The following is a 14,376-nucleotide window of genomic DNA, read 5'->3' on the forward strand; positions in this document are numbered from 1 at the left end:
TTGGAGTGGGGCCGGGAGTCGATGAAGCCCGGGGAAATCGATGGAGGGCCGATGGAAGGGAGACTGAGAGCTCCAACATGCACATTAGACTGCTTCATTAAAATGGGCCCTTTTCTTCTTGTTTTACTATTCTAACCCTTTAGTCAAATTAAGAATTATAAAACTAAATCGTTTAATTACATATGGTGTACTGTCTGTAATTTCGTGGTACTGATTTGTAACAGGGTACCACATCATGCACCATTCACACAAACTGGAGGCTATGCACCTCAATCTTATACACTTGGTGGGGCCAGAGATTGTCTTCCCTACAATTACGCAGCCAACAGGACCTGAGGATTACATGTTGAAGTTGAGTAAGACATTGGTGAGGCTTAATTTGGAGTATTGTGTGTCGTTTTGGTCACCTACCTACAGGACAGATGTAATAAAGGTTGAAAAGTACAGAGAACATTTACAAGGATGTTGCCGGCTTTGGTGGACCTGTGTTATAAGGAAAGATTGAATAGGTTAGGAGTGTAGAAATTTGAGAGAAAATTTGATAAAGGTATACAAAGTTATGTGGGATATAGATAGGATAAATGCAAGCAGTCTTTTTCTACTGAGGCTGGGTGGAACAACAACTGAAGGTCATGGGTCAAGGGTGAAAGGTGAAACGTTTAAGGGAAACATGGGGGGAAACTTCTTCACTCAGAGGGTGGTGAGAGTGTGGAACAAGCTGCCAGCGCAAGGGGTGCATGCGAGCTCGATTTCAATGTTTAAGAGAAGCTCAGATGGGTACATCGATGATAGGGTATCGAGGGCTCTGGTTCCAGTGCAGGTCGATGGGATTAGACAGCTTCAATGGCTTGGCAAAGGGCCTGTTTCTGTGCCATACCTTTCTATGATTTTATGACATGATAGTCCCTGCTCACCATAACATGGTGGTCAGTTCCCTGACCCCTGAACCTCCCCACTACATTCCAGCAAAATCTCTTCAAGTCTTGGTGGCTGCGCACTGGGTAAACTCTCCTGGTCTCACTTGGTCAGCTCCCTCCTACACCAGCCACCAGTCTGCAATATCTTTGAGTCTACGCTAGGATACAGTACTGTGCAGAACTCTGAGGCACGTATAAAAAATCTGTAAAGCAAAGATGCTTTCAAAAATAATGAAATGAAAGGTTTCTCAATATTAAAACATTTACTATAAAGAGCAGTAAATGGTAAAAATCCAAATCAAATCAATTTTAGTATGACTATCCTTTGCCTTTAAAACTACATCAATTCTCTTAGATACATGGTTGTGCAGTTTTATAAGAAAATTGGCCTGTTTCGAGCATCTTGGAGAACTTGAATTTCTTCTGCAGACTAGCTGTCTGGGATTCAGACAGGCTGTCTGGCTGTCTTATAGGGAATCTCAGACAGCCTCAATGATATTGAGATCAGGGCTCTGTGGAGGTCATATCATCTGAAACCATATAAAATATCTAGGGTGTCTAAGACTTTTGCGCAGTACTGTATTAACCTAACCTTCAATTCCACCCCAGTCTGCAATGCACTCCTGGGGATCTGTTATTCCATATATAACCCCCTGAACCCATAGATTATATCACAGGGGTTTGAGGGGACTGTAGTTTTTATACAGTGATTGTAGTTATTTCTGTCTGACTGTACTATTCCTATTACTTAATGACTGTACAGTTTTCACACTGACTGTAGTTATTACACGCTGACCATAGTTATCACATTAACTGTAGTTATTACACACTAACCGTACAGCTATCACACACCGACTAGAGTTATTTCACACTGACTTTAGTGCTATTACACAATAACTGTACAGTTAGCACACACCAACTGTAGTTTTTATACACTGTGACTGTTTAGTTATCACCCACTGACTGTAATTTTTAGTGTCTATACACTGTAGTTATTACACACTGACTGTACAGTTATCACACTGACTATATAGTTATGACACATTGTAGTTATTATAGACTGTACTGTTAGTGTGCACTGACTGTGCACTATTACCAGTGCCCATTACACTGTACAATTATTACACAGTAACTCTACAGTTATCACATGGTAACTGTTAACATGTCTGGTTCATTCTCGTGTTTCCTTACCACACAAAGTTTGGCCTATTTTCATTCTTACATCCTCTCTCACCTGACCATTAGCTCCCCACAAAGATTCACCCCCACCCACCCAGCCCAAACGAACTCTCACAATTCACATCAGATAATTGACCCACCTACCCTGTATATCTTTTGTTGGAATGCAGGAGGGAATTAGAGCACCCGGGAGTAAGTGGGGGAGAAACACACACACACACACAGAAGGGGAGGGGAAACCGAACCCCAGTCTCTGGGGCCAGGAGGCTGCGGCTCCACTCACTGCGTCACCAAGTTCTGGGGGTCACATTGACTTGTGGGCACAAATGAATCCCACAGCTCCACAGTCTCCCCCTCACACTTCTTACAGTCTGCTGCCCTGTTAGCCTATTATGCAGGAAAGAACCAGAGATATGGGGCACTGAAGGTTGAAGATTGATCTTATGAAGCTATGAAGGGTATAGATAGGGTATATTTAATGTGGAAGTTAATAGGCTCTTGATTAGTAAGGCTGTCAAAGATTATGGGGGAAAAGCAGGAGAATGGGGTTGAATGATGGAATGACAGCAATGTCGATGTCCCGAATGGCTTAATTCTGCTCCTATGCCGTATGGTAGACAGGAGGATTGGAATGTCTAATGCATGTGTCTTTGGGCATGCAACTAGGGTGAGAGGGCAAATTCAAAGGAGATGTGTGACACAAGTTTTTTTTTACACAGAGAGTTGCCTGGAATGTGTTGCCCAGAGCGGTGGTGGAGGCAGATACAACAGAGACTTCTATGGGACTTTATTCACCACAGTTGCAAGCAGGAAATGGAGTGATAGAGATCACGTAAAACAGGAAGGAAGAGAAACAGACCCTTCAGCGTCCGATTGTATTTGCCTCCACCACCACCCCGGCAACACATTCCAGGGACCCACCACCCTCTGTAGGAGAAAAAAATGCTCCATACATCTCTCCCCTTAAATAGACGTGCTGTAGTATCAGAGGGTGGTGGGTGGAAGTACATCTGTACTAAAGAAAGTATAAGGCACTCCTTCCCTCAGCAAGCCCTAGGTCACCCTTGGGCAAGGTGTAACACCCCCCCCCCCGACCCCACCCACAGATCAGGGTTACATGAAACTAGGGAAGTGGGGGGGGGGGGTAGTCCTATGAGCAGCTGGTGCACATCATAAGTCTGGTTATGCAAGCAATCACACCAGGCAGACAATCTCTAAAAGTATTGATAATGGCTGGGGTCACCTGTCTTGTAAAGATGCCGTCCAGAAGGAGGTGGTGGCAAACCTTCTGTAGAAAAAATTGCCAAGACCATGATCACCTACATCATACGATATGGCACATAATGATCAAACAAACTAATTTTCAACTTTTGAAGCAGGGGAGAAAGAATCTGACTAGCAGGTAGATGGGATCAGTTAGTTTGGTAACCCGGTAGGCACAGAGACGATGGGCAGAAGGGCCTGTTCTGTTTCAGTGCTGTACATCTCTGCCCATTATTCCTGCAACCTACCTCTGGGACCAAGTGACTCCTCCTCCCGCCCACCACCAAAGCTGTGTTGATGTGAGCTAAGAAAGAGAGGATCGATGGAGTGGTAACCGGACCCTGCGGGCTGCAGGCCTTCCATCATCAGCCTTTACATTATTTATTGCAGCATCTTCCCCTCTCCCACCTCACGTGGCCTGACTCTCCTCTCTCCCCACTGGTTACAGAACAGTATCCATCTCCCAGACAGCTAGTCTATGCCTCATCACACTGGGGGACATGGACGCACCTGTCAATACCAACCCCAACTCCGCTACTGCCTGTGCACTCAGTACAGCAGCGGTGTCCGTGACCACTGGAATAGACAGAGGGTTGTGGACACAGCTCAGCACATCACTTAAACCAGCGTCCCCTCCACTTCTCGCTGCCTCAGTAAAGCAGCCAGCCCAATCAAAGGCCCCACCTACCCTAGACATTCTCTCTTCTCCCCCCTCCTATCCGGCAAAAGAAACAAAAACCTCAAAGTACATACCACTAGACTCAAGGACAGCTTCTACCCCACTACTATATGACTATTGATTGGTTCCCTAGTACAATCAAATGGACTCTTGACCTCACATCAGGTAAGCGCAATTATGAAGAAAGCACAGGAGTGCCTCTACTTCCTTAGGAGTTTGCAGAGATTCGGCATTACATTTAAACTTTGACAAACTTCTATAGATGTGTGATGGTGAGTATATTGGCTGGCTGTATCAAGGCCTGGAATGGAAACACCAAAGCTCTTGAACAAAAAAAGTAGTGGATATGGTCCAGTCCATCACAGATAAAGCCATCACAGATAAAGAGAGTATGAAACATTGTAGCAGGAAAGCAGCATCTATCACTAAGGACCTCACCCTCCCTGCCACCCGGATCATGCTCTCTTCTCTTCAGGAAGAAGGTACAGGAGCCTCAGGACTCACAGCACCAGTTATTATCAGGCTCCTGAACCGGGGGGTGGGGAGGGGGATAACTTCACTCAGCATCACTTGCCCCATCAGTGAAATGTTCTCACTTTCGAAGACTCTTCTTGTTCTTGATATTTATTGCTTATTTGTTTATTGCTATTATTTCTTCCTGTATTTGCAGTTTGTTGTGTTTTGCACACTGATTGAACACCCAGGTTGATGTGGTCTTTCACTGGATTTATTGAGTATGCCCACAAAAAAATGAATCTCGGTGTTGCACAGGGTAACGTTGATAATAAATTTAGTTTGACCTTTCAACTTCTGAACTTTGAATAATTTACCTCGTTATGGCCCCTCGCACTTTACTGTCTACCTGCACTGCACTCTCTGGAAATGGAACACTTTATTCTGCACTCTATTATTGTTTTACCTTGGATTACCTCAGTACAGTGACTTGATGAAACAGTCTGTATGGATGGCGTGGGAAACGAGTTTTCCACTGTGCCTTACTACATGTGACATCAATAAACCAATTACAATCACAATTCCAATCACCGCTGGCTTCTTTACCATATCGGACCAATTGTCAGAATGCAGTTGATCCCCACCCCATTGGTCCTTCTGTGAGGCACACAAAACATTTCACTCATACTCGATACCCGGAGGAAACAAACTCTGTTCACTCTGTCTATTCCTCTCAGGCGCCATCTCTCCAGAGAACATAACACGTTTGTCCACCTCTCCTAATAGCTCATGGTCTCTAAACCATACAGCACCCTCCTGGTGAACCTCAGTCTCTGTCGCTGCAGAGAAAACACAAGTTTGTCCACCTCTCCTGATAGCTCATGGTCTCTAAACCATACAGCACCCTCCTGGTGAACCTCAGTCTCTGTCGCTGCAGAGAAAACACAAGTTTGTCCACCTCTCCTAATAGCTCATGCCCTCTAAACCATACAGCACCCTGGTGAACCTCTTCTGCATTCTCTCCGAAGCTTCCACACCCTTCCTGTAATGGGGCAACACAATACTCCAAGTGTGGCCAAACCAAGGTTTTACACAGCTGCAATGTAACTCCCCAAATTTTGTACTCAACACTAATGTTCCCTCTGATTTTTTTTTTAACAGCTGCGCGGACCAACTGTTGCGCTCAGCAGGAAATGTTTCACATGGCCTGAAAACTAAAATGTTGTTTTTGTAATATGTATACTATGAATATTTAAAATGAAAAATCACATACCTTTGGTTTTATTTATTAATTGAAGGATATAATAAAATACAGTACAACAAAGAAAATCCTTCACTTTTCGTAAGCTTTTTCTCACCTGTCTGTGCTCCAGCTGCCTGGCTACAAAGACTAGGTAGGCAGGTGCGTTTCGGTTACTGTGCGGCCGCGTACCTACGCAGCTCAGAGGGAGCACACCGACCTATCCAGGCAAGCATGGCATACACCTTCGTTACCAGCCGATTTAGATAGATAGATAGATGATAGATAGATAGATACTTTATTCATCCCCATGGGGAAATTCAACTTTTTTTTTCCAATGTCCCATACACTTGTTGTAGCAAAACTAATTACATACAATACTTAACTCAGTAAAAAAATATGATATGCATCTAAATCACTATCTCAAAAAGCATTAATAATAGCTTTTAAAAAGTTCTTAAGTCCTGGCGGTTGAATTGTAAAGCCTAATGGCATTGGGGAGTATTGACCTCTTCATCCTGTCTGAGGAGCATTGCATCGATAGTAACCTGTTGCTGAAACTGCTTCTCTGTCTCTGGATGGTGCTATGTAGAGGATGTTCAGAGTTTTCCATAATTGACCGTAGCCTACTCAGCGCCCTTCGCTCAGCTACCGATGTTAAACTCTCCAGTACTTTGCCCACGACAGAGCCCGCCTTCCTTACCAGCTTATTAAGACGTGAGGCGTCCCTCTTCTTAATGCTTCCTCCCCAACACGCCACCACAAAGAAGAGGGCGCTCTCCACAACTGACCTATAGAACATCTTCAGCATCTCACTACAGACATTGAATGACGCCAACCTTCTAAGGAAGTACAGTCGACTCTGTGCCTTCCTGCACAAGGCATTTGTGTTGGCAGTCCAGTCTAGCTTCTCGTCTAACTGTACTCCCAGATACTTGTAGGTCTTAACCTGCTCCACACATTCTCCATTAATGATCACTGGCTCCATACGAGGCCTAGATCTCCTAAAGTCCACCACCATCTCCTTGGTCTTGGTGATATTGTGTTGCCACTTTCAGGGGGCTATCGATTTGGACCTTAAGGTCACTCAATGGCCCAGAGATCCTCGTATATTACTTGTTTCATTCCCAGAGACTGCAGATGCTGGAATCTGGAGCAATTGGAGAATCTGGAGCAACAAACAATCTACTGTAGGAACTCAAGGGGTCGAGCAGCATCTGTTGGGGGCAGGGGTGGGGGTGGGGAGAGGATTTGTTGACATGTTGGATCCTGATACACGGTTTTGACCCAAAACGTTGATAATTCCTATCCTCCCACAAATGCTGCTTGACCCACTGAGTTGCTCCACCATAAAAGGCTCATGCCATTTACTCTGTACTTTCCCTGGTTAATCCCTTCTGTTCCCTCTCCAAAGCCTCTACATACTCCAGTAGTGGGGTGACCAGAAGACAATAAGACCATAATACTATGAGACATAGGCTCAGAATTAGGCCATTCGGCCTGTCAAAACTGCTCTGCCTTTCATCCTCATGGCTAATTTACTATCCCTCTCAATCCCATTCCCCCCCCCCCCCCCACCACTATGTTTGACGAACTTACACACCAAGAATCAATCAACCTCTGCTTTAAATATGCAATGACTTGGCCTTCACAGCCATCTGTGGCAATAAATTCCACAGATTCTAGTCTCCCTGGGCAAAGAAATTCCTCCTTATCTCTGTTCTAAAGAGACATCTTCTATTCTGAGGCTGTGCCCTCTGGTCCCAGACTCCCCCATTATAAGAAACACCCTGTCCACATCCACTCTATCCAGGCTTTTCAATATTCATTAGATTTCAATAAGACCTTTCTCCCCACCCCACCCCCCCCCATATTCTTCTAAATTCCAGCTCAGAGCCATCAAACACTCCTCATACATTAACCCAGAATTACTCCGTGAACCTTTTCTGTACCCTCTCCAATGCCAGCACATCTTTTCTTAGCCCAAAACTGCTCACAATACTCTGTGCGGTCTCAACATTATATTACATCCTTGCAGGAGGAGGAGCATAGGAAACTGATACAGGACTTTGTGATATGGTGCAACTCAAACTACCTGCGTCTCAATATCACCAAGACCAAGGAGATGGTGGTGGACTTTAGGAGATCTAGGCCTCATATGGAGCCAGTGATCATTAATGGAGAATGTGTGGAGCAGGTTAAGACCTACAAGTATCTGGGAGTACAGTTAGACGAGAAGCTAGACTGGACTGCCAACACAGATGCCTTGTGCAGGAAGGCACAGAGTCGACTGTACTTCCTTAGAAGGTTGGCGTCATTCAATGTCTGTAGTGAGATGCTGAAGATGTTCTATAGGTCAGTTGTGGAGAGCGCCCTCTTCTTTGTGGTGGCGTGTTGGGGAGGAAGCATTAAGAAGAGGGACGCCTCACGTCTTAATAAGCTGGTAAGGAAGGCGGGCTCTGTCGTGGGCAAAGTACTGGAGAGTTTAACATCGGTAGCTGAGCGAAGGGCGCTGAGTAGGCTACGGTCAATTATGGAAAACTCTGAACATCCTCTACATAGCACCATCCAGAGACAGAGAAGCAGTTTCAGCGACAGGTTACTATCGATGCAATGCTCCTCAGACAGGATGAAGAGGTCAATACTCCCCAATGCCATTAGGCTTTACAATTCTACCGCCAGGACTTAAGAACTTTTTAAAAGCTATTATTAATGCTTTTTGAGATAGTGATTTAGATGCATATCATATTTTTTACTGAGTTAAGTATTGTATGTAATTAGTTTTGCTACAACAAGTGTATGGGACATTGGAAAAAAGTTGAATTTCCCCATGGGGATGAATAAAGTATCTATCTATCTATCTATCTCTCTATATTCCAGTCCTCTTGAAACAAATGCTAACTTTGCATTTGCCTCCCTCACCACAGACTCAGGCTTTGCAAGGACAGCAGACAAAACTCCAGATGGGGCCCAGGCAAAGCCTTGCGTGGCCGCAATATGACTTCTTGATTTCTACCATCAGAGTGGAAGCACAGGAGACTGCAGCTGCTGGTACATGGAGCAACACGGACAAAATGCTGGAGGAACTCAGTGGGTCAAAGGATTGTGAGGACTGTTGAGAGGATCACTGGGGTAGTGCACCAACCCATGGCCGGTCAGTTGCTCAGGCAGTGACAAGCTGAAGCTAAACACCCATCTCCCACACACTGCAGTCAGAACACATCACCTGCCCAAGTGGTTCAAGAGAAAGGCACTTCTGCATCAGGGGACCAAGATCTCCCGTGAAATACAGATGCACTTTCCTGGATGATTTCCTCGCCATGCCGCACTTCTGTTATAAAGGTACAGCATCTCTGCCAACAGCACCACATCCAGAAAGTGCACCTTAAGACCCCTCTGTATGTTGCTGTTCCTGCCATTTACTGTATACTTGCATGTGACCTCCCAAAGTGCAGCACCTCACCATCACAGAACAGTACAGCATGGATACAAGCCCTTCGACCCTACCAGTCCACGTCGACCACGGTGCCGACCGAGCTAATCCCAATTTCCTGCATTTGGCCTGTATCCCTCCAACCCCCCACCCCTCCATGTACTTATCTAGGTGCTTCTTAAATGATACCACTATACCTGTCTCAATCCTTTCCTCTGGCAGCTCATTCCCAATACTCATCACCCTTTGTATGAAAACATTGCCACTCAGGTCCCTTTTAAACCTTTCCCCTCTCACTCTAAACCTGTGCCTCCTAATTTTGGACTCTCCGACCCTGTGAAAAAGACTGTGGCCACCCAGCCTCTCAGCATGGTAGCATGGTGGCTACTGTGAAAGCTTTACTGTGCAAGCTGTAAGATCAGGGTTCAATTCCCGCCACCTTCTATAAAGAATTGGTACATTCTCTCTGTGACTGCTTGGGTTTCCTACGAGTGCTCCGGTTTCCTCCCAAATTCCATAAAATGTACGGGTCAGGGTTCGGGCTAGTGAACAGTGGGCATGCTATGTTGGCACCAGAAGCGTGGCGACACCTGTGGGCTGGCTGCCCCCAGCACAATCTTCACTGATTTGACGCAAATGGCACATTTCACTGTATGTTTCAATGTACATGTGACACATTAGGGTAATCTTAAAAAAAATTATTTATGCCTCTTATAATTTTAAATATACCTATAAGGTCACCCCTCATTCTCCTCAGCTCCAATAAATACAGTCCTAGCCTGACCAATCTCTCCCTATTACCAGGTCCTCTAGTCCTGGTAACATCCTCGTAAATCCTCTCTGCCCTCTTTCCTGGTCTCCCTGCAACAGGGCAAACAAAACTATATAGTTAAGCTCCACCTGCTCCTTCTCTGTCCGCACCTCCAGCTGGACAATATCCTGCTGTACATTCTCAGCAGATTTGATACGTCTTCCGATGGCATGATTATCTCAGCCCCATGTGCTCTCTGTCTTCCCACCACCAGCAACCCACCCCTCCCTGCTATGAGTCACAGTACAGGAAGGGGACAGTGAGCCTAGTGGCATGATGGCATCATGACAACCATGGTGTCATTGACTTCAGAAAGACAGGGACAGTACACATTCTCTGATATGCATCCTAGTGCTGAGGTTGAGAGCTTTAAGTTACAAGGAGTGAACAACACCTGGTCCAAGATGAGACGGTGAAGAAAGCTCATCAACACCTCTACTTCCTCAGGAGGCTCAAGAAACTTGGCATGTTTCCATCGACTCTTAACAACTTTTATTGATGCACCATGGAAAACATCCTATCTGAATGCATCACTGTTTGGTACAGCAGCTACTCTGCCTGTGACCACGAGAAACTGCAGACATCAGCACATCATAGAAATCGGCCTCGCTTCTACGGACACTGTCTACACTTCGCCTCACTGTCAGGCAGAAGACACAAAAGCCTGAAAGCACGTACCACAAGGCTCAAGAACAGCTTCTATCCCACTCTTATAAGACTACTGAACAATAACAGACTACTGACTACCTTGTACAATAAAGTAGACCTTTATCTACCTGGTCATGGCCTGGAAACTTATTGTCTGCCTGCACCGCGCTTCCTCTGGTAACTGCAACACTTCATTCTGTATTCCATTATTGTTTTCCCTTGTACTACCTCAAAGTACTGATGGGATCAAATGACATGTGGCACAACTATTCGAATGTGCAGGAACGTAAGAATCTGCAGAGAGTGGTGAACTCAACCCAATAAATCACGGGCACATCCCTCCCCACCATCAGTAGCACCCACAGGAGGCGCTGCCTCAAGAAGGCAACTTCCATCATCAAAGATCCCCCACCATCGAGGCCATGCCATCTCCTCACAGTACCCATCGGGCAAGAGGTACAGAAGTCCTACACCACCAGATTTAGGAACAGTTACTTCCCTTCAACCAACAGACACAATTTTATTCTTTCTTGCAAAAGTTGTATCTAATTTATACTTTAGCTACCTGATACTGCTGTGAGTATGTTTTTCTTCGCACCGCTACATACAGGGAATTGCACATAAGGCACTAAACTTGGATCTGTGCAGACAGCACACAAAACAAAGTTCTTCACTTGGTGAGTGTGACAACAATAAACTGATCTCACAACGTAATACCACTGTAGTGGGCCGCATCTCGAATAATGACGAGTCAGACGACAGGAAGGAGACTGAGAGCTTAGTGACATGGTGTCATGATAGCAACCTTTCCCCAATGTCAAAACAGGAAGGTGCACATGCTCCTGTCTACATCAACGGTATTGAAGTTGAGAGGATTGAGAGCTTTAAATTCCTTGGTGTGAACATTAGCAATACCTGTCCTGGTCCAACAATGAGGAAGGTCACCAAGGTCTCTATTTCCTCAGCAGCAGCTCAAGAAATTTAGCGTGTCCCATGGACTTGTACCAATGATTATTGATGCACCACAGAAAGCATTCTGTCTGGACGCACAGCAGCTTGATACAGCAACAGCTCCACACGTAACGGCAGAGAGTTGTGGACATGGCTCAGCACATCACGGAAACCAGCCTCCCCTCCGTGGACGGGGACACTTCTCGCTACCTCAGCAAAGCAGCCCGGATAATTGAGCAGCCCTCCCACCCGGGACATTCTCTCTCATGGGGCAGAAGATACAAAAGCTTAAAAGCATTTATCAGTAGGTTCAAGGAGAGCTTCTACTCTGCTGTTCTCACACTCTACCTCAGTATGATCTTGCACTTCATCATTGACTGGCACTGCACTCCTTTCACATTACACTCTGCATTCTTACTGCTTTACTTTGCTTTAGCTTAATGCAGTGCAGAATGATTTTGGCCAGTAAAAAAACTCATGACATGGTACATTGAGCTACAGCAAGTGTGCATTCACATATAAATCAAGTATATGAACAGTATGCAAGACAAGCTTTTCCCATGTGACAGCAATATGCCAGTTCCAATAATGAATCAGAGCCACAGAAGGGAAACCGGTCCTTACCTGTGCCAGGTCGTGCCATGATGACCTCCTTCTTGGGCGCTGGGTGGCTGGTCTCACTGTCCTGCGAAGGCACAATGACGGGCAGGAGGGCAGCAGGCGAGGGGTGGAAGGCCAGCGGCTGGAAGGGTGTCTCCTGGTGGGAGGGGGCGCCCAGCTGGGGGGCGGGCTGCCCCGGCGAGGCCCCCCGCACCATCCCCGGGACGCGGCTGGCATTGATGGGCACGGGGGCCTGGAGCGGGGTCTTGCCGCAGCCCCCCGCGCCCCCAGCGGGGGTCCTACAGAGGAGGGGAGGGTGCTGCTGCTGCTGCTGCTGCTGCGGTGGGGGCGGGGGTTGCTGCTTCTGCTCCCCACCGCCGCCGCCCCGGCTCCGGGCCCCGGAGAGTTCGGCGAAGCGGGGCGGGCAATGGGACCTCGGGGTTGCGGACAATGACAGGGGAGTCGCGCCGGGCAGGGGGGACCCTGCGTACAGAAGGGCCGGCAGGGAGGGGGTCGGAGCTGAGCGCCGAGGGCGAGGGGGTGAGAAGGAGGCGGGGGGAGGGCTGGCAGGCGGAGGAAGAAGAGGAAGGGGGCAGCGGTGGCTCAGAGGGGACGGGGGTTCCGGTCTGAGACCACTCGGCCCGCAGCTTGCCCCTCCCCGGGCTGACAGGAACGGTGAAGGTTAGGCTCGTCTGGAAGGTCGGCTGGATGCCCGTGGGCTGCCGGTGCTGGTGGTGGTGGTGGACATGGTGGTGGGGCGGGGGGCAGTGGCTGGGGAGCTCCCTCCGGGCTTAGCACCCCGCCCACCTTGGGCGTGCTGGCATGCCGGCGGCGGGAAGAGGAGGAGGACGACGAAGAGGAGGAGGAGGCGGAGACGGCAGAGGGGCAGGGGACGCGCTGGACAGCGGGGGAGGCGGTGATGGGGCTGAAGTTGGCTGGCCGGAAGCCGAAGAGGGGGGGAGGGGGAGGGGGAGGGGGCAGGTGAGAAGGGCGACTGGTTGGATACGGGCGAGAAGCCCGGCGTGCCGGACCGCGAGCTGCCCAGCGACACCAGCATGTTGGCTGCCTCGCACTCGTCCGAGTTGAAACTGGAGAGGTCGGAGGAGACGCCGGCGGGCGGTCGGGGGTGGGGCTCGGCCCGCGAACCACTGGCCTCACTGTCCCGGGACGTCTCATCCCAGTCGTACTCAGAGCTGCCCTCCAGGGGCCCGTGGCTGGACCTTCCCCCATCTCCGCCTGCCCCGCCCACCCCCTCCAGCTCCTTGGTGCGCATGGAAAGGTGGCGGGAGCAGTAGCCCCTCCTCTGAGACTCCTTCATGCAGCCGTCCCGGGAGCAAAGACGGCGCCACTGCTTCCCGTTGAACTTCTTGCGGATCCCGTTGGGCGTGCACACCACATCCCCTTTCCTGTACTTGTGCTGCGACTGGGGGGCCGTCGCGCCGGCGGCCGAGGAGGAGGAAGAGGAGGCAGCAGAGGGGGAGGAGGCAGAGAGCGGGGTGCGGGAGCGGGGCGCTACCGCTGAGGAGGAGGAGGTGGAGGAGGCAGAGGAGGAACATCCCCCCACTCTGGGGTCGGGGGCCTCCTGGGGAGGGGGGCGGCCGGCAGTGCGAGGGGGAAGGTGAGGGGGACGAGGGGGGCCCCGGGCTGGCCATCTCACTGGGCCCGCAGGTGGGGCTTGGACTTGCCAGCTCCGGGCAGCAGCGGCGGCGAGGCGAAGGGCGGGACCCTCTCGGTGGTGGAGGAGGGGCTGTGGCAGAGGAGGCAGAGGGTGACGTGACAGGGAGGGGAGGGGGGCCCCTCGGAAGGCGCAGGGAGGTCGGGCCCAGCCAGGCCTCCCGTGGCTCCGACGATGCATCAAAGAGGGACCCGGTAGGTGGGAGGCGAGGGTCCCAAGGAAGAGGAAGAGGAAGTTGGAGGGACCGGGCCCTCACGGTAGGGGGGTGGGTGGTGCGAGGGTCGGGTGCAGATCCGGACACTAGGGGAGAGGGGTGTGCCAGAAGGGAGGGGTGGGTGGCCTGACGGCGTCTCACCACCAACAGGCTCTGACCCACCCTCCCCCTCTCCTTCAGCCCCTGCTCCTCCAAGGCGCAGGGCCGAGGGGCGGAAGGCCCCGTTCCTGCGAGCTGGGACACCCTGGGGTCCCTCGCCTGCTTCCCTCTCCCTCACCTCCACCCCCTCCTCCTCATCCTCATCTTCCTCGCC

General features: G+C 49.3%; 1 protein-coding gene and 1 pseudogene across 1 annotated transcript in view; both read right to left on the reverse strand.

Moving 5' to 3' along the window:
- The window catches only part of LOC140733080 (protein capicua homolog), a 93,475-nt gene extending 81,084 nt beyond the window's left edge, over nt 1–12,391 (reverse strand). The window contains exon 1 of the mRNA XM_073055908.1: nt 12,199–12,391. Within this exon, the coding sequence (XP_072912009.1) occupies nt 12,199–12,391 (193 nt within the window). The remainder of the gene's footprint in view (nt 1–12,198) is intronic.
- An 82-nt stretch (nt 12,392–12,473) lies between these two features.
- On the reverse strand, nt 12,474–14,166 carry LOC140733108 (protein capicua homolog; annotated as a pseudogene).
- Between the last annotated feature and the right edge of the window lie 210 nt (nt 14,167–14,376).

The sequence above is a fragment of the Hemitrygon akajei genome, chromosome 1 (assembly GCF_048418815.1).
Source record: "Hemitrygon akajei chromosome 1, sHemAka1.3, whole genome shotgun sequence".
NCBI lineage: Eukaryota > Metazoa > Chordata > Chondrichthyes > Myliobatiformes > Dasyatidae > Hemitrygon > Hemitrygon akajei.